Genomic DNA, 24,783 nt, shown 5'->3' with positions numbered 1-24,783 from the left:
CCTTCCTGAAGTAGGTGGAGACTTGTTTTAAAACATAGATAAAACATAGTTGTAATCCAAGTCTCCAGAAGCATGAAAGATGTTATTAAAAGCTGAATTCTTCACTGTAGATGCTGCTAAGTGTAGAGCGCCTGAAGTGGGTCCAAGACCTTAACTGTGTGTCAATGGCATAAATAAATCACTTTTGGGTTTGGATTACGTCAAATGAGCTGTATAGAGACATTTTTACATCCCTATCTACTCCAGAAGAGTTATGTTGAGTACAAAACATCTGACTTTGTATCTGTACTGAATTGACGTTTCCTTTAAGCCCTTCACATGCACTTTTCCTGATGGAGTCGCACAGAATTAGCCAATTTCTGCACCCCTTCTCCTACTCCTCCTCTTTTCACTTTAAGGAGAATATTTTGGCTCCAAACTTAAGTGACGGGCTGTTTATCTGTATAGAATAAACATATTCAACATCCTGAACGAGAACGACAACAACCCCGTCGGCAGCTCTAAATGCAAATATATTCGCCTTTAAATTACAGAACAACAATAAACTTAAGAATGTTGCGAGGTGTCTTAAGAATAGAAAGAAATGCAAACGTTTTTGAGATTAACCAATTATTTTGGACGTTGTAACCGGAAGTCACATATTTTCCGACAGACTTGACAGCAATTGTCCCGAGAAGGAGGGCGAGGATTGTCCTGCTTTAGTTTTCTCTTGTCTGTGACCGCTCTCTTTGTTGTTGTGTGCAGTTTTATGTACAGGGGGACACATTTGTATCCTTATTAAAAGTTTACTTTACCAGTGACAGTTAGCCAAAACTGTCTGTGGACTCCAACGTTGGGCTGAATCTGTCGTTATTCAGGGTGGTAGCTGGCGAACCTCTCCAGATTGAGCGATGCGAGCGAGCGGGCTCGGATTTTATTTGTGTTTTTCATTTTATCGGAAGGAAAATGAGGAAAGAACATGAGTTCTCCTTCTACGAGGGGTAAGTAACGGGCCATCTAATGTCCTCCTCTGTCGCTCATATGCTGTCTTGTTCTAATATCTTACCACGCAACTTCTCTTGACTAAGTTAACGTCAAGTTACCTCCCAGTTTATTCTCTTCTTGCTGTTAAGTTAACGCTGACCTAGCTGGTTAAACGAGTTAAAGTAACGTAAGAGAGTTGTATCCACTCAGTTAACGTTACCTAGTTGCTGTCCGTTAAACTGAGTCTGAGGGAGCTCGACTCATTATCTTCCCCCATAAACTTGTGGTTTTGTCCATATAGCGAGTGAGTCAGTCAGTTAACCCTGCTGGGGAGTTAAAACCGACTTTATTCAAGATGAATACCGTTATAGTAATGTGTTAATATCAGTAATGGGGTTATCTCTGAATCAAATCCTGTTGTTGAATTCGGCATGCCTTCATTAAATTGAACGTTGTTGTTTCTTTAGTACAATAAGCCTTCAGGGTTAACGACAACGTTATTCGTTGTTACGTTATCGCTCCTCTACCACGCGATTCACGACTTCTGCCTGTCAAGCCAGCAGTGTAACCCAGCTAGCTGACTTACTTCAGGTTATTTCGCCCATTTGATTAGGCCGAATTACAGAGTAGCTGTTGAATGAGTCAGAGCACTGAATTAAGTTTGATCTCTCTCCACGCGCGGCTGTGAAATAAGGTTGAACATTTTAAATTTCTGTCGTTACAAAAGGGAGTTTGTCAGAACTGCTTCATGTCACGGAACGAGGGAACTTACTTATGCAAGACCTAACGCACGTTTTTTTCCCCCCTCTTTCTGCACCCATCCCCATTTTACTACACTTGAGTCATTGATTATCTACACACGTTCAACAGCAGCACCAGGAATCAACTAACTCACAGATCACAGAGCTGGCAGCAGCTCATTGGACCTAAATGCAGAGAGGATGGCTGCTATGGAAATCTTCTGCAGGTGTTCCAAATGTAGGATCAACAGCAGAGTTAATGAATAACTGACTATAACTATAAAGTTATGTCATCCTCATAGAGAAAAGTCAACTCAACCCCAGGAACACTAATGATGAAACACCAGGAGCACTTTTCATGAAATAATTTGCATTCATTTTGTGCCAATGCCCTCCAGATATAATAAAATTCCACAGTATTTATGTAATTTCTTGACATACAAGCTGTCTTTATTTGAGTTTATGAGAGAATTGGGAGACAGTTAGTTTCAGCACAGTGTTATCTACAACCGCTGACAAAAATAAAACACAAAGTGACAGAACTTGTCACGTTAAAGTGGTCCATCGCTCTTTCGCCAGCGGCGTGAAAATAAATGTCTGTATCTGCACAAGCTGCTCTGGTGGCTGGTGATGGATCAGTCGTTTTAAGGCACTTCATCTCAGCGTGTCCTTTTATGCTGGCATTTAGCAAACCTACATTTTTCCTTTATTATAGCTTTAACTGTCACTGTTGACGGTGAGCCACAGTCGTACAATACCTCACCTACAGCATGTCGTGTCATGCCCCGCTTCGTGAGGAGGGCGTTCTGTGGTGGTTTTGAAGGTGCAGTTAGGTTTAATTTAGCTGCCAAGTGATGACAGGGTACCTCAGCTTCACGGGTCCCCTGTCTGGTTTCTACATAGGTGAGTCAGTGAGTTTCACTAGAAAATACAAGGATAACTTTCTTCAAAGCTGACAGCTTCATACATGTCAGTGACGTTCATTTTGTCTCACCCTCTGGCTTTGTCACTTGATACAGTTTGTTTTTTAACCGTATGCCATGGGAAAGTGGGAGCTGATGCATTCATGTTTGCAAATGTCACTGTAACCAACTGGTATATTTCTGGATTTACCAGCCTTTGAAAGACTGTTTGATTACCGTCACAGGCTTTGAATATGGATGATCTAAACATAGCCCAAATCAGCGGTTGCAACTGGGTGCAAAAATCTGTGCACCATAATTATGGACAGTCTGCTGATCCTTCTTCCTGCAGCTCAGGAAACGCAACTCATGCCTTCCTGTACAACGTACCGCACACAGACAAATAATGCAAGTGGGTCAGTTTGGGAGTCGCATTGTCATTGCATGGTCTGGCAATGATGGAGCAGCATTCCACTGCGCACATACATTTGATTTAGGTCAAGCCAAACAAAGGCGTCACTTGCAAGACTGACTGACCGACTGTCTCTGGTTAAATTTATTCCCCCCCCCCCCCCCCCCCCCCCCCCAGTACAGCTCTGCAGGAATGCAGCTCATAGAGTTATTATGATCATGAGCTGTGCAGTGGAATTTTACCATTTCTCCTCTTCTCCACATTCTCGCAGCCTCGGTCCTAATGTGCAACGTGTCCAAATGGTTTGGTTCCAGCAAGCCAGGAGCTGCTGTACAAGAGTGTACACTGACTGCATTGATGTCAACTCAGGGGATAAGAGTTGGGGTGGGTGTCGCTGCAGAGCTTTACATCAGGTCTCTGTTTGATAGCATTTGATGAGAAGGAGCAAGTCCATAGATTATACACATTTTTATCCAAGTTTTCAGTGAATCAGGGTCTATAGTCCTGTCTACCCATGCTTATATCTTGCGCCTGATAAATTGCGCAACTTTTTTCAGGGGCTTTTATTTCACTGCTTAAGTAGGTGTGGTTAAAATGTCTTCCATCTTTCACCCAATTATCACTGGCTCTTTATGCATGCCTTGAGATTGATGTGTTTTCTTGCCTCTAAAGCTCTTTGAAACCACCTAAGATGAGCATTCTTCTCAACTGAAAGACAGCTTTGCGAGAAGCGAAAACTAAATTGGATTTAATGCTTTGCTGTATCATTGCCGTTTCTTTTTTGGCCAGCCCTGTGGTTTAGGACAACAGCTACGGAGAATTCCCCTGGGGCTAGAGCAGGGTTGGGGCGGCTCAAGACACAGACACGCCACAGCAGAAATCTGCGATAACCTTGTTCCTGTTGGTGTCTTCCCTTATTCTCACTGGATTTATTTTTGGAAACCGAACTTGACAGGAGGCTGTCCTTCCTGACCTTCTTTGTGTCCCATCTGCCTACAAGACTACTTCAGATGTGTGCTGTTTCTAAAGTAACTGTGTTTTCCTGTGTTGCCTGAGTATCCCTTTGACCTCACAGTATGCCGTCTGGACTTGTTTTTAAGTGCAATGATTGATGAGTAATTTTCATGTCTTGTCTGTCTTTTAGGTTGTTTACAAAAGAAGACAAGGGGGAAATGACGATCTGCTAGCACAAGAGGACGTAAAAAGACATAAAGGAAACGACTACAACCATCGACATTGTGGCGCTCCTGTTTTTAATTATCATTTCTGGATTAATAGACAACAGATTGCGTGGATTTTGCTGTCCGTCATTGTGAGCAAATCCCTGATGCATTCACCAATGGAGAACTGAGGGCGAGCCGGCACTTGCCCCCCTCTCAACATGCTGGCTCTGAGGCTAGAGCAGGGCAAGCGAGGGGGTGGTGAGGTTGATCGCCTGCAGAAAGGGGCAACTGTGGCGTGGCAGGGCCGCCAGTCAGGGAGGCCCCCTTCGCGCGAGCAGGGCATTAACATCCGGGAGAAGATCTCCCAGTGGGAAGGTCGCAGTCAGCAGGGCAGCAGCAGCCAGGATGCTGGGCTAAAAGCACACCCTCCGACTGTATCACGAAGTCTGTCTGGAGATATCCTGGGCAATGGAGGTTCCAGAGGAGGGCCTCACGCAAAAGGCAGCCTCTCAAAAGCTAAGAGCTTAGATTTTCGGGAAGGCCCATCACAAGCTGGACATGGTGTGGTTGGGAGGAAGTCTGAGCCTCTGCAGTTTTCAGCCACTCAAGGAAATAAACCACTTGCAGCACAAGTACTAATACCTCCTAAAGTGGAGGCCAACACTGCTAAATCCACTGGTGAAAAAATCCTCACAGCCAGTGTCAACCAAAAAACGGATCCTATCTTGGATGTAAAAGTAGTTTCTAAACCTCTACCTCCATCAACTGATGACCAAGAAGACAACATGCCTGCCGGAAACTTCTACACTTCAAGGGGTTTCTGGCGTAAGCTTGAGGGGGACAGACTGCTCTGGGAGAAAGGCAGGGACTCTTCAGGTGACCCTCAGGCTCCTCCCAAACCTCAGCGGACATTCCAGTATCGAGGGACTAACAGCAACAGCACGGAGCACACAATACGATGGGACAGCGGATCCCCTCACAACAACCGCTCCAACGCGAGGAGCAGGAAAGTAGCCCACCCGCCTAACTTCCCACCTCCTCCGTGCCCGGTAGAAAACACCAATGGGCTTTCAAGGCATAAAAAGAACAGGTGAGTAAAAGTAATTCTTACTGTACTTGAAAACTTGATTGAGGGAGATCAAGAAAATTGCAGCGCTTTACTTGATATTCATGAATCAGTTTTTAAAGGAAACTGCTCCTGCTGTAGAATAAGGAAACTTGGATTGTGAAAAAAAAAGCTCTCAGCCTTGGACTCTAAAACATGTCATGGTGTTTATTGGGTATCGGTGTATTCAGAGCGTTTTCAGGGCAGTTTTGGGGAGGGTACTGAGTCTAATTGCTGGCTGGGGTCCAGGTACGATGTCACATGATATCTGGCAGCATTGTCCTCTATTGTCTGGATGTGGCCTAGTTCCTCAGCAGCCACGCGGTCCAGGGTCATCATCTGCATGCACGCACACACACTCACACTTGCCCTGTCTAATCTGTTGACGACCAAGCAAAACAAAACCGGACAACAAATAACTTTGCAACCCATGGGCAAAAAGAGCTCAGGACTTATTAGCTGACATGACTTCTAATAATGTAGTTGTTTGTAAGCATCATGAACTGGAGTTGTCTAAAATTCAAACACTGTCCAATAGTTTGTGCCTCAGCAGAAGTCTTGTGAATATGAATATGAATATGAATGCAGTAATCAAACCCAAAACCAAGGTTACAATAAGAAAAATAGCTTTCACTAAGTCTTTTGGATAACATGGCTTCTTAAGGCTGCACAAAATCACAATATGGCCGAGAGCAACATCCAAATTGCAGAAACAATTTTCTGATAAATGTAAAATGTGTGAGTAAACAGCATTATAAAAAAGTACTGTAGTGCTGCAGGGATGCTCTGGAATACCAATCTTGTTTTTCAGTTTAAGAAAACATGGTTATGTGGCAACATGATTTTTGTTTTACCGTATCGTGCAGCCCCAATTCAAAATTAGTCTTCACTTAAATAAACAGAGGAAAGCTCTTTCAAGTCTCACAGACCTATGACCCGATGATTATTTGAAGGGGGAAAAAAAAGAAAAGCTAGATGTAATAAGGTGAAATGACCTTTATGTTTTTGTTGTACATCAGTTATTGATACGTTTATTGAACTGCCCTTTTAATAATACTACTTGGACAAGAGGAGGGGCTAGTTTATTGGAATATATCCTAACTTTTGGGAAACTTCCCAAATGGTATAAAAACTAGCCCTAATTCATCACAAGCTGCCAAAAATAACTTATCCATCCCTACAAAAAATATATTTTAGTGAAAAAAATGGCCAATCTGCCAACACCGCTTCTAATTATTATGCCTTCAATGCAATAAGCAAATCCTGAGGAATTAAGGGGAAACTGTTTGTGCCATTATCCTCTAATTGCCACAACAGTGGCTGTTGTTTATCTTAGGCTGCTTCTTTTACTCTTTTCGGTTGCTGATATAAGTTATGTTGTATAACCTGGGCTAATGAGTTAAAAACAGACCTTTTAGAACCCGTAATTGTAGCAAGTGTTTTGATATTAGATTAATGACAATAATTTATCACTCATCTAAAGTCTCCCTGTCCGGTGTGCACAGCTGGCATAGTTGTTCAGGACTCCATGCTTATGAACTTCAGAGAAAGTCATTAGGTGTCATTCATTTTCCTATGTTTTGAAATACCTCCAAGGGGTTAGGTGTTGCATCACACTGACGCAACGTGAATCATTATGTAACAGTCTCAGTTTCAACACTGAGCCAAAGTGACTGAGTGAATTTCAAAAGGAACTAAAATCAGGTAACTTGATGAAGCTGCATCTTTCATTTAAAGCTCTTGGAGGAGGAAAGTAGCACGCTGACTTAACTCTTACTATGACAGCTGACTTAACTCATGTTGCCGACTTCTGTCTCTGACCAAATCCTGATCCTGAAATACGAATTGTCTGTGTTTTTCTCTTTTTAACCATCATTACCTGTCATGAAAGTTTATCACACTCTTTCCACTTTGCTGTTTGATATCAACCTAAGTAATTTTGTGGTGGGATGCTGGCTGAACAGTAGAGTAACTAATTGTGTGGTAGCCATCTTAAGGACAGCTGCCAGGATCCCTCTGTTTCACTGTCTTGCCTTTCCTTCTGTCACTGCCACAGGAAGTCCTTTGAGTACGAGGATGCGGCGCGTCTGACGGTGAGAGAAGGCAGTCTTGGAGGCGGGTCCAGGAATTCAGGCCTTTACCATGCCTACTCTGATGACAATATTTATGAGGACATTGTTTGTAAGTTGGACTCCCTGTGGCATATACATTGACTGTCTGGCTGTCATGTATTTTCAGTAATTTAACAATGTTCAATAGAGACAAAGACTGGATGAAGTCTGTCATTGGTTTAATGTATGTGATACTTAAAAAAGAAATCACTGAATATGTGTACAAAATGAGCTTCATGTTTCACACTCCTGGTTTTCCACAGATCTTATATTTGGGGGAATATTGCGACATGTTGAGAGTTGTACTCAAGATGGGAAACTATATGTAGCAGGCAGTGAAAGTGCTAAAGTATGCAGTTTAATTTAGTTTAGCCTTCTGGTCAAATTTACAGTTAACAGTCATGTATAAATGTAATATCTGCCTTCTTCTGCATATATTTTATGCCATGAACAAAATTATTCACAGCGTTTTTTCACTATTTTATAGAGAAATCGAAGATAATTGACAGATTAATCGTTAATAAAAAAGTGATCTGTCCATATTCATTGAAGTGGCAATGGAAATTATTAGCGTTTATGCAGCTACGAGGTTTACAACTGCTCACTTAAAATGTATTCTATTTCCCAAGACAGTAAAGTCTTGTGGAAAAAGTAGTATAAAGCCTTTTGTGTAGTTTAATGATGAACATTTGTGGAGTTGCCCTTTAAAGATATATGACATTTCCAATTTAAATTGTCTAAAAAGGACTACACCTACGTTATGTTTTGTGTGCTTACATAATTATAAATATTTTCAGCATTGTTCAAACTCAGAGAAGTCAATGATTTTAGTCTGGGTTCAGATATGTGTCATTTGGTCACCTGTTACTCTAATTTCCAGAGAAACATCAGACAATATGCCAGAGAGTAAAGAAGGAAGTTGCATGAATAAAACATTTCTTCGTCCAGGAACATTTCTGTCTGAGTCACCAGTCAGATTTTCAGTAGCAAATGTAGTTGTTTAACAATAAAGACAACAATCCCATGATTCCATGCTGCATCACAACATTATCAGACTTAATCTTTTGTTTTCCTTGTTTTGAATGAGAAACTCTTTGTGGAATTTAAATTATGTGTGTTTTAAGAACCAACATCAAAACTCAGGAAAATCATATATAAATAATATGGAAATGTTTCAGCTTTCTGATGGTGTGTCCCCTCACTCATTTGCTTTTATACTAAGTATCTCCTCGGGTACCAGCTATCAGTTTGGTAGTCTTATCTGTCCCATCACTCTGTCTTCCCCCAGGTGAAGTGACTAGAGATAACCCATATGAGGATGTCAAGCTGTCTCCCATGTGCCTCCCTATTGGAAGGCCTCAAGGCCCAAAGGTAGTGGAAGATGTGTCTCCTTTTCACAGTCCACAAGTATTTTTCATGAGTTGTGTACAGCTTTCTTATATGATCCCTGCCTAACCTGGGATTTTAAGAGATGAAGAAGGAAGTATTGTAGTGGGATACTATGTAACTATCTCAAACCACCTCTTGTCTTCAAGCTGCCACCTAAACCCCAAACGTTGCAAGGCCATGCTGGCAAAGTGGAGAGGAAGAGGTTCCAAACGATAACAGCATCCAAATCCTCAACTGTTGCAGATACTTCCAAGCCAGCTACACCCCGGCGTGCAAGCACTCAAAAAATTCACAGGACACCTCAGGTAAATAGTAAATGGATCTTCTCATTACTTTTCCCAGTGGCTTAAGTTTTTTTCTGTGTTGCCATCTGGTAGACCAACAAAGTGGTATGTACTCTGTTAACTGATGAATCATATGTCACGTTGGAAAGAAAAGCTAGGGGCGGTGACTTGTTGAGCAGGAAGGAGAGGACGGTGACAGAAACAGATAGTGGTAGAGCAACGTGTATGAATGCTTCATGAGAATTTAGACAGAACACAGTTCATTTGAACACAAGACTCATGGCCTTGAAAAGAGAGGAGACATTGGGGAGGAAATTTGACAATAAGGTACAGTGATATAGACATTTATATGACAGGATTATAGCTTAAAAACCCACACGACACTAGTACTGTGGCTACCGGCAGGTTTGTTAAAGTGCAAATCAAGTTTAGTATGGTATGTCAACAATGCCTTGTTGTTGATTGGTCTATTTTCAATTATGTAACTTTCAAACAACAAATAGGTTAAAGTAGATATCTTAAATGGTGATTCAGTTAACTCGCTGTATTTCATTCAGTTAACTCGCTGTATTTAACCTCGTTTAGATCAAATCTTTGATAAAGATGTAAAAACCATGAAAACGGGCAAAATCATAGTAACATCTCATCATGTATTTTACAGCTTAACAGGAGTACTATTATCTTAGTTGGGGCATTTTAGTTTCTTTCCTCAGACTGTCCTACAAGTTCACCCCCTCAGCTCAGTGTGTCCTCTTAAAGATAAGTTTCTACTTCCTGTATGCGCTTGTTTCTTTGTTGAGCCCATCTTTGGTGTATTAATGCCTCAGTTGACTTGAGTCCCCTATCAAATATTCAACTGTGTTTCTTCAGGACTTAAACAGAAGAATGCAGCAATCTAAGGGTAGAATGAAAATCTATAATATAATTATGTACTTAGTGGTTGTTATATCATGGTTCCCTGTAATCATGATTCTATAATGGCTGTGAAATTATGGGGCTGACAAGTACCTGTGTGTGTTCTGCTGCGCAGTACGTCAACAAGATTGAGACCATCTTTGACGACAAGCGAGGGAGAAAGAGAGTAAAGAACCAGGGAGTCTCAGTTCGAGGTAACACACACACACACACACACACACACACACACACACACACACACACACACACACACACACACACACACACACACACACACACACACACACACACACACACAGTAGACTGTCACAGATACCCAAATGTCACCCACACCAACACTTCAATAAGATTAAGTTGAGCCTCTTGGTGGAAATACCCAGCTTTTGATGGTACACACAAGGCCAGCTGCAGTAAGTGAAGCTGCTGATTATGAAACAAAGGCTGACTGTCTGCATCTGATTATGGTTCCTCATGTCTTTTCCATTCCTCTGCTTCTCCCTAATCTCTCATTTCTCTGATTCATATCAACAGAGGAGACCAGCGGGACAGAGAGCGACCCAGAAGACAACACCAAAGGTATCACCGTAGAGTTAATGTGTCTGTAATGTCCCTTTTTAAATTAAGTCTGTTGAAGTGTTGAAGTCCATATTCTTGTGAGGAGTGAGAAATCCTTATTTTATCCGTTAAACTTCCAAGTATAAACATGGGGCTTCATGAATTAACAAAAACTGCATAGCATCCCTGAAGAATTAATTAGCTACGGGGAAGTTATTATCAATCTTCAATGCCTGTTAATGCCAGCCATGCAACATTTTTTTGTATGATCAAGTGACTTCCAACCATACTTTCACCATAATGCTCCTGATTGTAGAGGATGGAGACATCAACGCTAGTGCTGAAACAATTGATTCATAGCAATTTATCAGAAATTCCTTGAAGTTCTTGCTGGATTTAGTTTTTCGAATAACAGGATCTGCTGAATTTCTTTGTTTCATAACATTATACAGTTGGGTTTTTAGACTGTTGTTTAGACAAAATAAGAAGTTAGAAGATGGTGACTTGTGATCTGGGAAATTGAGGACTTTTCTTCACTATCTAGTACATTTTTTAAGACTAGATGATTGGTTAAAGCAACACTTTCACATGGATTAAATTAAATTAAAACAACTAAGTATTCTTCTAAGTATTTGATATGGCATCAGTTGACAAAAATCACAGCTATCTGTCAGTCCCTGCTCTGATATATACATCTGGATAAACTCAATATTTCTGCGTCTTCTCATGCAAAATGATATGACGTGTGTTCAAGTTAATGCCGCTGGCCTGTTAATATTTCTAAATCCGTTTTGTTCGATCAGCACTTGAACATCGCTCAGTCGATGGTTTGATCGAGAGACTGAAGTAAAAGCACTTGGGCACCATGGTGCTTTGAGCTTAATTCTAAAGTAAGCATGCTATAATTATTGAAGTGAAAACTGTCAATGTTTTCTTGGAAATACATATCAAGTTCACCATCTTAGTTAGGCGTGCTAACATTTGCTAATAATCACTGAACACCAAGTACAGCTGAGGCTGATAGAAATGTGATTGCTTTTAGCAGGTATTTGGTCATAAACCAAAGTATATCAGGGTATCAGCAAAGTTTTGATCTTCTGGGGAACCTCAGTGGGTACCAGATTTGATAGAAATTGCTCTAAGACAGTATTTATCATGATAGATCAGTCTGGACCAGTGTTGTCATTGCTAAAGTCAGGCTTGGTAACTGGTTCCTCTTGAGCCCCATCACAAAAGTTAAATACAAAGTAAAACAAAGGCACATCCAAACACATAATCTCAGGCTAATTAGAAATGTTGTTCAAAGTATAACTTTGAGAACTCTAATATTACCACTGCCTTGAGATACAGATTCTAAGTTATTCATGACCATTGTTTTTCACTTCACAAATACACGGCACGTTGATATTGAAAATGTCTCATATTGCTCTGATTTGCTGGGTGGGATACGTCCCAAGACAAGCATTATCATATAGTCTCACTGTGTGGCGTCCAGCAGGCTCCAGAAGATCAGTTTACATCCAGTCTACACTGAAACGGCGGCCAGGCTACCGCACCCTGGAGAGAGACCTGATCCAGCACCAGCAGCAGCAGCTCTTCCAGATCTTCGTGGTGGTGTCGCTGAGAAAAGGCTCCCCAGGAAACACTTACACCCCTGAAATCACACAGCAGTTCCCCAAAATGGTGAGAAGGAGCCTTTAACATGACCCCCACCCTTCTTCTGCTCAAAGAACATTAATGTGCTTTCGTCAAAGTTCTTTTAACTGAATAGCGAGCAGGACAATTTCATGTCCAAAATATAATCTTGTTTGGCAAAATTCAAGGAAGATGATTCTTATCTGACAAGATGAAGAATCCACTGAAGGGGAATTTCCAAGGTTTACACAAGGGTTTCATGTACTATGTTGTTGCTATTTGTTGTTTCATATGAGCTTTTCCTCATGTTATAGAGATTTTAAAATGTTGTCATGTTAAAACCTTGTAAAGAAAGGGGAAAAAAAAGGTTTTGTCTCAGGCACCTATATTTGATTTAGTTATGTAAAAATACTCACGATGAGTCATTCTTCATTTATTAAACAGAATATTTTTCCAATTGAATTAGATCATAATGCAATTAAATGATCACTGATTTCACCTGGGTCCCTCTGGAACCACTTCACAGAAGTCATTTGAAGAATCGTTGCTGTAACCGGAGTCTCTCTGTTTCAGTTTGAGAAGTCCTCCCGGCTCTCCAGAGAGGCTGAGGATCAGCTGAAAGTCATTCCCAAGTTTTGTTTCCCGGACTCGCAGGACTGGAAGCCCTCTGCACACATGCCAAGGTCAGCACATGCACTGCACTAATATTCTAATTGCATGCACAATGTATACAGACCTAACTGCATCCCGTAGGCCATGAAAATGACATAATGGAAACATGACACTGTGATTTTTATTCCTCTTCCATTAATTTCCTTTGTGTGTGTTTTTTTTTTGTTTTGTTTTCATCATACACACCTTTCATTTGTTTTAACAATAATATTGTCCATGTTTTCATGTATTTTCAGTATTTATTATTATATTATCTACTTTTCTAGCAGCCTAATTGTCAGTTCTGTTTATTTTCCCTATTTCTTTTCCTATTTATATCAGTAGCTGTAACCCATAATAATGGGTGCTTGATAATAAAGTTTCAACTGATTTAATTAAATCTCTGCGTGCTAAGGGGAAATGGCATGGTTCAGTGTTGGAATGTGAGTTACAACTGCCTGTCTTTGAAACACTTATCTTTGATAGTACAAATAAACAGAGGACATACTTACCTGTCTATTTACATAGTTTCTGCTCTGCATTTAAATCTTTGTAGACTAAATAGTCGTGCCTCTAATCAGCTGCAGTGTTTATATAGATTTGTTGTTATAATGAAATAATTCCCTAAACAGTTCTTTTTTTTCAGTTTCTATACAAGCAATTATGGACATTTCACAATTATGGTTACTTGTTTTTAGGCAGTGAAAAGTCAAATTAAGTAAATTTCGTCTCCTGTGTTCTGATGTGGTGTTTACAGTGAGACCTTCTCCTTCGTCCTGACCGGAGAGGACGGCAGCCGCTGGTTTTGTTACTGCCGTAAAATCTTGGTGAGTGTGGATGTTAATCATTAACTCAAGCGCATTATGTGTTTGTGTGTCTGCGTGTAGGATGACATGGGAGCAGGCCATGTGCTTACTCAACATCTCTGAGGGGATGTGAATCACTACATGTGAATCACAGACCATAAACCACGTCCGAATCAATGACAGAGCGCAAGAAGAATTTCATAATTTCCCCCTTTCCCTTGCCTCTCAAGGAGAGCTGCTGTGAGGTCTCTTTAAGACACTGAAATTGTGTGGTATATCTGCCTTTTCTGTTTCACTTGTGTTTATTATTGTAAACATGCTGTGGTTATCTTGTTATGCACTCTTTAACTCTGTTCTGTTGAGTTTATTGTGTTTTGTTGGTAGATAAGCTCACCATTGCTATCATTAACATGTCTGGAGTTTAGACTTCAGATTCTTGATTCGATTTTTTCTGGTGTGGATCAATACATAAACTCTTGATGATGTAGCCCTATATTCTTGAATGTTCATATTTGACATTTATGACATGAGTGTGTATGTGTCTTTTAGCCCAGTGGAAAGGGGAAGAGGCTTCCTGAGGTGCACTGTATTGTCAGCAAACTGGGCTGTTTCAACCTGTTTGCAAAGGTAAGGCAGCTATACAATGCGTCTGCTCCGTTGTTTCTGCCGATAGGAGCCTTTTGTAGGGAGATGAAAGAAGCTGGATTTGCTAAAGTTCAGTGTTAATCCCCTTGAAGTGTGTCGAAGCTGCTCCCTTCAAACTCCTCGTATGCATTAGGATGGAATGAGGTTATGCTGGAAGATAATCCTGAGCAATCCCTGGGTGTGTTTTCCAAAAAAGAAAATGTATGCATGCAGCTGTGTCCCACCCTTTTTTTTCAGTTGAAATTTACAAACAGTAAGCGTGAATGTGGCCAGGAGGAAAACATAATTTACGTGCAGAGCTCTATCTTGCCTCTGTTGAATTGTTTAATCAACACTAGTTCCTTCAGGACACACTGATTCGTCTGGCTCTGTCGCTGCAGATTTTGGAGGAGGTGGAGAGGCGCAGGGAAATTTCCCCAGCGCTGGTTTACCCCTTTATGCGTAGCGTGATGGAGGCCCCGTTTCCAGCCCCTGGACGCACAGTCACTGTGAAGAGCTTCCTCCCCGGCTCTGGGAATGAGGTAACCCTGAAACCCGAAGAGGAAATGTTAATTAGTAGTTTTTGTTCCTCTAACCACTCCTTTCTGCAGGCTGGGAATGACTCAGAATGGGAGGTTATCAGTATAAACAAAAGGGGAAGCTATTTCAGCTTTCAAGGGTTCATGTTGGGACAACTAAATATATTCCAACGGGCAACAATGATCAGTTCAGTTGTTACCGTTTAGATTCAAAAATAGTGAAGTAACAATGTTTTTCATGCAAACTAAGAGGAACTGCTGCACTTTCTACCATTTCAGCTGTTAGATGGCTACCAAAATCCAACCTATGTTTCTACAATAACTTAACTCCATCCTCCATCAGTCTGTTATCTCTTTTCATTTCTGTATTTAACCTTTATTTTACCAGCAATATTCATAGCATTTATATGGATGTATTTAAGAGTCTATCCGTGCTTAACATACAGGCTCCAGGTATTCACCGCACAATCGTTGTGGAAGAACAAGTGTTAACAAGTTTTAACTCTGTATTTACACATCACCTGACTCCATGTGCTCTTGTTGCTTTTTCAGGTACTGACTTTGTGTCGACCAGTGGACTCCCGGCTGGAGCACGTGGACTTTGACAGTTTGCTGCAGTGTCTCAGTGTCGGTAAACTCCTGCAGGTGTTTGCCTCCATTCTGCTTGAGAGGAGGGTCATCTTAGTCGCGGATAAACTCAGGTACTGCTGAGGGAACACCGAGCACCTCGAGGCCACTTAACCATCAGTATAAAGTTGATACAGCAGCAATTCAAAAATATTGAGATGGGTAATTCTAGCGATTCAACTCCCTCTTGGTGTCTGCCAGCTGGGGTTGATAACATCACGCAGACTCCGGGGCCAGTGTCATTTATCTGTGTGTACCTTGGCCTCAATGCTAAGCTATGGCAGGGTGCCAGTGGCGAGTCTTGTCAGGTTTATTTGTATAGCTCAATATCACTTGCAGTGTCTCAGTTGGCTCTGCAGGACCACAGCAGTTACCGAATAAGGCATCTGAGAGCAACTGTAAATAACAGATACCACACATGTTGAGCAATCATAAGATGAATATAAAGACTAAACAAAAAATCATAAACCAAAAATATATATCAGACTTGAATAATGTAAAATAACTGCCACATATCCAAAAGTTACTGGCTGATGCTGATAACCAGCTAATATCAACTTGACAGTATTCAGATGAACAACATGATAAACTGCTCTTATTAAGCAAGACCTGTGTTTTTGTTTGTAGGGTCTAAAGCCGTAACAGGGGGTGGGTGCGTGTGTCCCAGCTGCATGATTTATAAGGTGATCAAGTAAAATAGAATGATCACTAATGTCAAACGCTGTCCTTAAATTGAGAATTAAAAGTTTCAGATGGAGTCAGCAGCATGACAAGGCAGTCTCTGTGTTACAAAGTAGTTTAAAACCAACTAAAAAGGTTATTAGAAATACAATTAACCAGCAGCTGATTGGATATAAAATGTTAAAGGAGTTTGTGGAGGAAATGTAGATAAGAAATTGGGTTAAAGTTCTTAAAAATAATCAGGATTTAGAGTTGGCTTTTTGCTGAAGCACAGTTTGGAACTCGAAGACACACAACGTGCCTGAGAAAAATGATGAATGACTCGTCACTTTTTAAATCCAGAAGATAATAGGGAGTGGTTACAAAATGAGTCTGCTTTGGAAAGAGTGCTGAGCTAGGCAGAGTGTTTCCCCAAGATGAGAAGAATTTCGTCCTGGAAATTGACCAATCAGGAGGAAGTGGAGGAGGTATTTCACAGCATGTAAGCAACTGACTGTAAAGGGAGGGGTGTCATCAGAAATATTAGTATTAAATACTGCACAATGAGTAGCATAGCATAGATCAGCTGCATCTTGAGAGAATTCTTTGATACAACTACTGTATGCTGAAAGATCTTAAAGTCACTTTGAAAATCACTTGGAAAATAATTGTGATCATGCTGTGATTGAAATCTTGTGTCATGTGATCTGTTTCTCTCTCTCTCTACTCCCTGTTCACCGCAGTGTGTTGTCTCGGTGTAGCCATGCAGTGCTGGCGCTGCTCTACCCCTTCACCTGGCAGCATACCTTCGTGCCTGTGCTACCAGCCAGCATGCTGGACATCAGCTGCTCCCCCACCCCGTTCCTCATCGGAGTGCTGACACCCTGCCTGCCAGAGGTGCTGGAGCTGCCCATCGAGGAGGTCAGACGCACTTCTGTTTGGAAATCGTTGTCCAAATTTGAAGTCTTAATAGGCCGGTCGGCTTGTGCAGTTGTTTTGTGCTAACTTCTGTCTGTTTATTCACTGCGTGTTATGAAATCCAGAATCAGTACAATACAGAGTAGCTTCCAGTGTGTGTGCGTGTGTGTGTAGAGAAACACCCAGAGGAGACTCACCTCTCCTCTTTATATCTGTTGTTGTGAAATCGAGCCCTCTGTAACTGTCATTCTTTCCTCTCCCTGTCTTTCCAGGTGCTCATAGTGGATCTGTGTGCAGACAAGTTTGTCATTCAGGTGTGTACATAGCAGTGTGTAGAGGGAATGATAGGTGTGGTCCCAGTGGGAAGGATGGGTTTGCCTACACTTGTCCCTCGCTGGCATGCGGAATGTTTTGAGGGTGACAGAAGTGTTTTGTTTACACCCATGAGTCATCACTCAATGTCTGTTCAATTCAACATAGACTTGTTTTTGTTTTTTTATTGTTTGTCTTAATTTGACATTTCATTTAGTGAGCTTAATCTTCAGGCACTGTCTCTTTCCCCATTTACTAATACAAGCTAATGTAGGGAAGAGTGGCTGACTTGCCACTTCAACATTAGCTGTCAGTTATACAACGCGCTCATTTCAATATTGTAGCTTTCCTTCTCAGCGTGTATCCTAAAAAGGTTTGAATGAAGGGCTGAAGAACCTTTGACATACACGCTGTGGTCTGTGGGTATGCTTTTCAGACAGATGATACATTTTCTCTGTTCGTCTGGCTCTGAAGTCAAGCTTACAGACTGCCTCTAGTGACACTGTGCCAGATAGTTTCGATGTATGTTGAAAATGACATCATGTGACCGCTGTTGACCTTTGCTGTGGTGTGTGACAGCTGGGCGATGAAGACTGCATCCTGCCCAGTAAACTGCAGGCGGCTCTGCAGCAGATCCTGGGGGAGAGGGAAGATATTCTGAGGCAGGAGAATGGAGACAGATGTGAAGGTTGGTCTAACAGACACCACATGTGTCAAACAAGATGCTGTATGTCAGTCAGGTATTTCAGCGTCCTGTGTTGCTGATTATAGCCGTTAGAGTTGTTTTATCATCACTCGCTCAGGTTCTTTTTTTTTTTCTCTAGTTCATGGGTAATAGCGAGATTGTGATACTACAGATGTGGCTGCAAAGTTTTTATTTGTTTTGTGTAGTACATCAATCAATAAAGACAATTCAATATTACATCAGTTATCTAAGCTAAAGCCTTTAACATTCACATTTGAAATATATCTGTTCTAATAAATCGACAGTAGATTTCACCTGTTTTTTTTTTTTTTTTAGATAACAGAGTTATTGACCAGTTTGTCTTCATCCAAATCTTGACTTGTCCAGGTCAGCAGGCTGACCTGAGCTCTCTGGTGTCGGAGGGTTTCGTACGGTTCTTCGTGGAGCTGGTGGGTCACTATCCTTTCCACATGGTCGAGTCTTCCAACGGGAGCAGGGAGCTCCAGCGCGACAGCTTCCGTAAGTCTCACCCCTCCCGCGGAGTCCGCCAGTTCCTGCAGCTGTTCATGGACACTCAGATGTTTGCCGGCTTCATTCAGGACAAAGAGCTGCGCAAGGGAGGAGGAAGAGGTAATGGTGATGTTTGTTTTTCCATGACTTTGGGAGACCACTAATTGCTTTATCTAATAGGAACAAGAGCTGCAGTGATTAATCCATTAGTGCAGTGATGAGAGAGAGAGAAAGATGCAAATAAAGTTTATGCATACAACAAAAGCAAAAGAGGAATCTCAATCTTTGTCCATCCTGATTTACAGTCAGCGTGCGTGTGAAATCAGTGCTGGAAGTTTGAAGAGTAGCGTGGATGCACATTTGATGTTTGTGAATAACACATTAAATATCAAACAACCAGATGTCTCCACATAATAATTAGTTAAACGGATAAATGCTACTGTGTAATTCAATCATATTACACCAGACATATGACCTGAATTAAATGAGTCACATCACGCACTGACCTAAAAGCAGAGCATTTGAAAAACAGGAATGAGATAATTGTCTGCATTAAAATACCAGAGAAATGAACCATGTTCCATGTAAAGACAATGAAAACTCTGAGCTGAAGATTTTACGCTGACGCTAACCGCACATATTCTGTCACGATCATTCAACATTTCCAACTTTCTCCCAGGTCTCTTTGAGGCCCGAGTGGCCGAGTATATGGATTCATATCCTGAGGCGGAGCCGAGTGGCGTGAACAAGTTTCTTAAAGGACTGGGTAAGAGTTACTCTGTCATCCAATGTTCACTTTCAAAGGTTCATTTTCTACATTTTCTAATGGTTTTTCCTTTTTTTTCCCCCTTCCTTTCTTTTGTTTTTAGGAAGCAAGATGAAGCTCCTACAAATTAAGTGAAAAGAGACCAAGACTTCAAAATGAAAGACTTTGTGGTTGAAAACACTTGCTGCTGCTGGTGGCCCGTCTGAGGACATGAATGTGGATGAGAGTGTTGATGTGAATGGGACAGTGAAGAGTTTGGATATGAGAGGACCAGGCTCATCTCATGGCTGCAGTATGTATGCATATCTGACAGCGGTGCACTTCTTGGACGAAAACTGGAAATGGTTGTTATATTTCTGTTCTATTTCTTGTTTCATGAAGCCACAAAATGCCTTCCAGCTTCGTAACCTCAGTTATCAACCTGAATGCGTGTGGTTGGAACCACTTTCTCTTTGATTTTGAAACAGAGAGAAATTTTCACAATAGGATTCAGCTCTAGTGCCGTGGTTAATGCAACTTTGATGCAACATTTCAATCCTCTATAATACTTAACTGAAAATAAAGCGAATGGTTCCAACCTGAAGCATGTTTATGAATCCTAATGTATAATACAGTTACCCATGTTCCATTCCCTTCAGCACAAGTTTATTTGTTTGAATTTCCTATTAAGTAGAGGTTTGTTAACTCTGATCAGAATATTTCAGTGTGTTTAGACTCCAGGTTAAACCTCATCAATCAAATAGAGTATTTACATTTTGTCTGTGTTTACTCCTGTCCTTTACTCTCTTCTTGTAAACTGGACTTGTAAATATTATTTTTTACATTTTGCACAATGTTGAGAACCAGTGTACAGTATTTTTGTATTAAGACATGTGTCCACTATACTTTTTAATTAAATGGGTTCCTAAGGACAGTATTCAAACGTGTGTCTATGACATTTTATAACGGAAATGCCTTGAAACTTGGCTGTACAGTAATCTTGCATTATTATAACAACACTTTGTATGACACATTTGTATTGGGTGCCATATAAGTGAAACCTATATAATTTAAAAGTGCATAGTGTTTTATAGTATAGACAATATGGTCTGACAGGGTCTGGACCAATGATTATGATCATTTCTGTTTCAGGAGGATTAGGATTAGATAGGAAAGGATATAGTTGTCCATATGAACATTGAAACGCTCTCTTCCCATTCACACTGGTTGTTAAAGGAAAAGTTCACCCCAAAATGAAAATCTTGTCATCCACTCACCATCATGCTAATTGAAAGTCGAAAGAAGTTTTACAGTCCACAAAATATTTCTGGAGATTCGAAACAAAACAATGTTGCAGCATTCTCTTAAAGAAACTCAAGTAGACGGGGACTTGTTCTAATATATACTCTATACTCTATACAGCTCATCCAGCGTGAGCAGAGTCTCTGGAAGCCCCGAGATCCCAAATAGATTTGAAAAGGCGTTATTTACACCCTCGACGTGCGCTCAGGCTTATGCACCCACTTCAGACGGGGTGTGCGCTAATGCTTTTAGCTCAGCAGCTTCGGTGAGGATTTCAGCTTCAAAAGGGTGTAAATAAGTTCAAATCAATTTGGGATCTCTGGGTTCCAGAGACCTGAATTTTGCCCGATGAGCTTTTTGGAGCCATGTAATGGCTCTTTTGATCGTTTGATCTCTGTTGATTTTTTGAAGTGCCCGTCCACTTCAGTTGTTCAGGAGGATGCTGCAATGCAATGTTGCAGAGAAACAGGACTGTGGATCTCATTCATCATCACTGCTGTATGTATTTCCATGCCTATTTATAGAAATAAAAGCCTGCTCACATGTATAACATCTGAAAAAAAAAAAATCCTTGTTTTAATCAAACCAAATTTTAACCAGGATTGTCCCAGCTCCTTCACATACATATTTGATCTCACTGCCATTTTTAAAGTGACTTTAGTCTGTATGTGTTTTGATGATGATCAGACAGTGGTTTGATCCAACAATCAGAGGAACATCCTTATTGTATTTTCAGCATTATTTCAATTTTGCAATGTAGGGCTGCAATGTGTCCTGAGGGAAATGCATAATATATATGCAGTGAGTATATATTACACTATTACAGGCAAGTAAAAATGTTTGTGTTATTTTGTACTGTTGTTAATTTTGCTCTTTTTTTAAAGTCACCTGCAATGAAACTTGCTGGGTTTCTGTTAAGTTTGCCATCATCCTTTCCCACGCTGCTTTTTAAAAACCTCCAGGTCGGGTGCATTAAGGTCACTGCATTGCAAATTCTTATGCAAAGACGTGTTTAACATGTACCCATGATGTCTCACCTCACTCACCGTTTCTGCTTGGGGTCTGACACAAAAAACAAAAAAAACAAAACACATTCATAAAATTTGCATTAAAATAGTATCTGTGCAGAGGAGTCCGCCCCCCAGAGGGCTGCTGTGTTGACTCACCATGACAGAGGAGGGAGGATCCTGGCAGAACAGGTTCTTCGTTAAAACACACTTGTGTTGCCAGGCTCCGAGCCTCTCACTTCCTCTATACAGATCCCCACTCCGAGCATGGCCAGCTGGAGCTCTTTGATTGGTGGAGTGTGTTGTAATGGTGCACACCAGCAAGCCCAGTTCTTATTTTTATGAAGTGTCATTTTATGGCATATAAATGGCAACAAGGCACAGTCAGACAGGTATGTCCCCACCATGACCACATGGGGGCGCTGTCTCCACACGCTTCCACTGACAGAGAAGGACCAGCAGAGTTGCATTTTCAATCCACTGCACAACAATAACTTTATTGTTCTGACGCCATCAACATCTCAGATATATAATATGGTGTTTTTACCCACCATTATGCCTCAGTGCAACAGAAATATTGACTGTATTCACTGATGGAAGTTAGTCAATGGTTCAACCGTCAGAGGGAGGAAGAGGATTATTTAACCTTTAATTACAAAGTTTGACTTCACGTGTTCAGCACTACAGCTGAATCAGATGACAGTGTACAGTGTGAACTCGGGGTGCACTGCACTGAATCACACATTAATGTGAGCTGTGGTTTGTCAGGCTCCGCTTAAAAGGATACTTCCACCACTTAAAATATTCCTCAATATTCACACTATTTGCTTCTGTATGTGTAATGTTGCGTCACATTCAACCATTTCCAGCTGATTCATGAAAATATTGCCCTATTTAAAAAAAAAAAAAAAAAAGACATTCGCCTATAACTGATCACATCTTCACCAGGAGCCGACGGGCTATTTTTTGCTGAGAGCAACCGACGGACAGGGAAATACTGAGAAATGCAGCGTTGGTTTTGGTCTCTGACAGGATTTGTGGGCAGTAATACAAATCTAGAACATCACCACGCTGTCACTGATGCAAATGTACACACATTTCCTGTCTGCCAAAGATGTACTCTTAAGAGACCGTTTCATTTCACTCGCCTTGATAAATGACCGGAGCCCACCATTAGGAGAGATTTGATAAATTACACACGTCCTGCTGATGGACTCGAAGCGACTCAATTCAAGGCTAATACATCAACAAACAGGTTGCAGGAATTATTTTCACAATAAATTCTACAGAATTTTTTTTTTTTTAAAAAGCTACAGTTTCAACGCTGATGTCCCGCAGTGGTGGAAATGAACTAAGTTCCTTTTTTAAAATGTTCTGTACAAACACGATGTACTTGAGTAATTCCATTTCATGCTACTTCATACTTTATGCTTCACTATAACTCAGAGGCAGATATTGTACTTTTTACTCCACTACATTTGTCTGACAGCTTCAGTTTTCTACAGACTAAGAAGAAAGAAACAGTCCCTCGCTCCGACGCACCTGACTGAAACGATCAGCTCGTCATCCAGCTCTCCTGACGCCTGACAACGGCCCATTCATTTGACTCAGGAAGTACCAAACGGTGTGTTAAGGGGATAAAATCAGCACAATCATAATCGTCCGCAGCAGTAAAATGCAACACACCCATTAACGCAGCAGTGATGTTAATTTAAAAACATCACATAGAGTGCAACACTGCAGGTGGGGGAACTTTATTCCAATTTTCAATGAGTACTTTTACTTTTAAAACATAAAAAACATTTTGGGATTTTTTTTTTTTTTTTTTACTTAAGTATAGCATCTGAATACTCCCTCCAACACTGAGCTTCTGCATGACAACTTTCCCTGCATTCCAGTACCCATACTACCACACTGTTTAGCATGCCAGATAAAGATTCAGTATGTCCCGGTACGAGGTATGTGAAATACAGCATGCCAAGAATACCAGGGTGTCCTTTTAACATCTGGTTGCATTTTTTCAGTACGCAAACCAAATGTGGTGTTCTGGCTATTCTGACCCACAGTCCTCTGTAAGGTACGTAGCATGCGTCACCGCAAGAAGGTCAAAGTTCAAGGCCCACTGCCATGAAGAAGTAGCGTGTCCCGAGTGTATGCATGCTGCCCGCAACATTATGTAAGGAGCAGATGCAGTGTATTCCAAAAGAAAGAAGGAAAAGTGTGTAAGAGATTTGCTCTCATGTAATGTTCACATACTTGTGTCAGAAACGAGCACTGTTACGTTCACAGTGTGCACCTGGACTGACTGTCACAGTCTGATATGATATTCAGCCTTGACAAGGCCCAAAGCCGTGACGCGTTACCTCTTACTCACAGAGAATTACTTGCTGCTTCATCCGTGCTACACCGTCAAAATGTTTTTAAGCCTGGCATTTGTGATGCTCATTCAAAGTTGTCCAAGGTAACCAACTTTTACTGTTAACTAAATATGGTTTTTATTGGCTTTTGTCAGATTCGCACTTTTACTCAAGGATCTGAGTAATTCTTCCACTTCCATTCATGGAACTACTTTCCTGAGTCATGCAAAACATTTACAAGAGCATGACCATCCAAACATGAGAAATACAAGCTACTGGACTGAAAATACATATCAAGAACAGAAAAAAAATAGAGCCTACACACTAGATGATATTCCCATTTCATTAAAAGTCACATGGTGGTATGCCGATAAAAGTTCCTGGGAGTAGAATATTTGTATGGGTTACATTCCTGAATCAAACATTGCTTTATCACTTGCTGGCGAGCCACAGTGTTGCTGCCAGGCCTGTCAGCAGCTGTGGTGAAAGGCCTCAAAGCCTTCTGAAACTGATTTTGAACAACTGTTCTAGTGGACCCTGGTACAAGGACAGCAGAGTCTCAAAATAAAAGAGCTCTTGAGAGGAAAATGCAATTCATTGGTCCGTTCTCAGTCCATTGAGCTGAATTCAGGTTTCTTTTGTGCAGTCACGCAAACAGATAGAATAAAGTAACCAATCACGACTGCAATAAGGCAAACTATCGATAACTAACACAGAAATATGATCAAATGTGCATCAACTGAAGCAGAATTCAAACAACGCAGCAAAATAGAAGGAAAAACTTACATTGTCAGCGACACATGAAGGAGCCAACACACATGAACTGAAACCTTGTTCCCTCAGAGCACACCTGAACTCACCTGACG

General features: G+C 41.0%; 1 protein-coding gene and 1 long non-coding RNA gene across 3 annotated transcripts; one reads left to right on the top strand and one right to left on the bottom strand.

The window, feature by feature from the left end:
* The first annotated feature begins 627 nt into the window (after window positions 1-627).
* dennd2c (DENN/MADD domain containing 2C) lies at window positions 628-20,188 on the top strand. 2 transcript variants are annotated; one of them, XM_037103784.1, is made up of 19 exons: window positions 628-980; window positions 4,162-5,270; window positions 7,342-7,466; window positions 8,685-8,767; window positions 8,932-9,090; window positions 10,100-10,178; window positions 10,516-10,560; window positions 12,038-12,222; window positions 12,748-12,857; window positions 13,583-13,652; window positions 14,181-14,258; window positions 14,657-14,797; window positions 15,347-15,495; window positions 16,825-17,002; window positions 17,272-17,313; window positions 17,891-17,999; window positions 18,384-18,626; window positions 19,186-19,272; window positions 19,376-20,188. In XM_037103784.1, the coding sequence occupies exons 2-19, from the start codon at window positions 4,399-4,401 to the stop codon at window positions 19,405-19,407; spliced, it is 2,787 nt and encodes a 928-aa protein (XP_036959679.1). In that variant the 5' UTR covers window positions 628-980; window positions 4,162-4,398; the 3' UTR covers window positions 19,408-20,188. The 2 variants fall into 2 exon arrangements, with proteins under 2 accessions (XP_036959679.1, XP_036959678.1); XM_037103783.1 differs by having other exon boundaries at window positions 12,035-12,222.
* LOC119022658 lies at window positions 18,050-24,778 on the bottom strand. Its single transcript, XR_005076028.1, has 3 exons — window positions 24,704-24,778; window positions 21,720-22,001; window positions 18,050-18,604 (listed from the first exon to the last, which is right to left on the bottom strand). It is a non-coding gene; the product is annotated as an uncharacterized LOC119022658 (long non-coding RNA).
* Between the last annotated feature and the right edge of the window lie 5 nt (window positions 24,779-24,783).

Source organism: Acanthopagrus latus, chromosome 7 (assembly GCF_904848185.1).
Source record: "Acanthopagrus latus isolate v.2019 chromosome 7, fAcaLat1.1, whole genome shotgun sequence".
Classification (NCBI taxonomy): domain Eukaryota; kingdom Metazoa; phylum Chordata; class Actinopteri; order Spariformes; family Sparidae; genus Acanthopagrus; species Acanthopagrus latus.
Note: the sequence above shows the minus strand (reverse complement) of the source record. Positions and strands in the feature narration are given on the sequence as shown.

Bases quoted from the DNA above. Each gene is read 5' to 3' on its own strand.
- dennd2c (XM_037103783.1), top strand. From the start codon at position 4,399: ATGCTGGCTCTGAGGCTAGAGCAGGGCAAGCGAGGGGGTGGTGAGGTT. The intron at 17,003-17,271 runs GTCAGACGCACT...CTGTCTTTCCAG, and splicing joins TGGAGCTGCCCATCGAGGAG to GTGCTCATAGTGGATCTGTG. The intron at 18,627-19,185 runs GTAATGGTGATG...ACTTTCTCCCAG, and splicing joins GCGCAAGGGAGGAGGAAGAG to GTCTCTTTGAGGCCCGAGTG.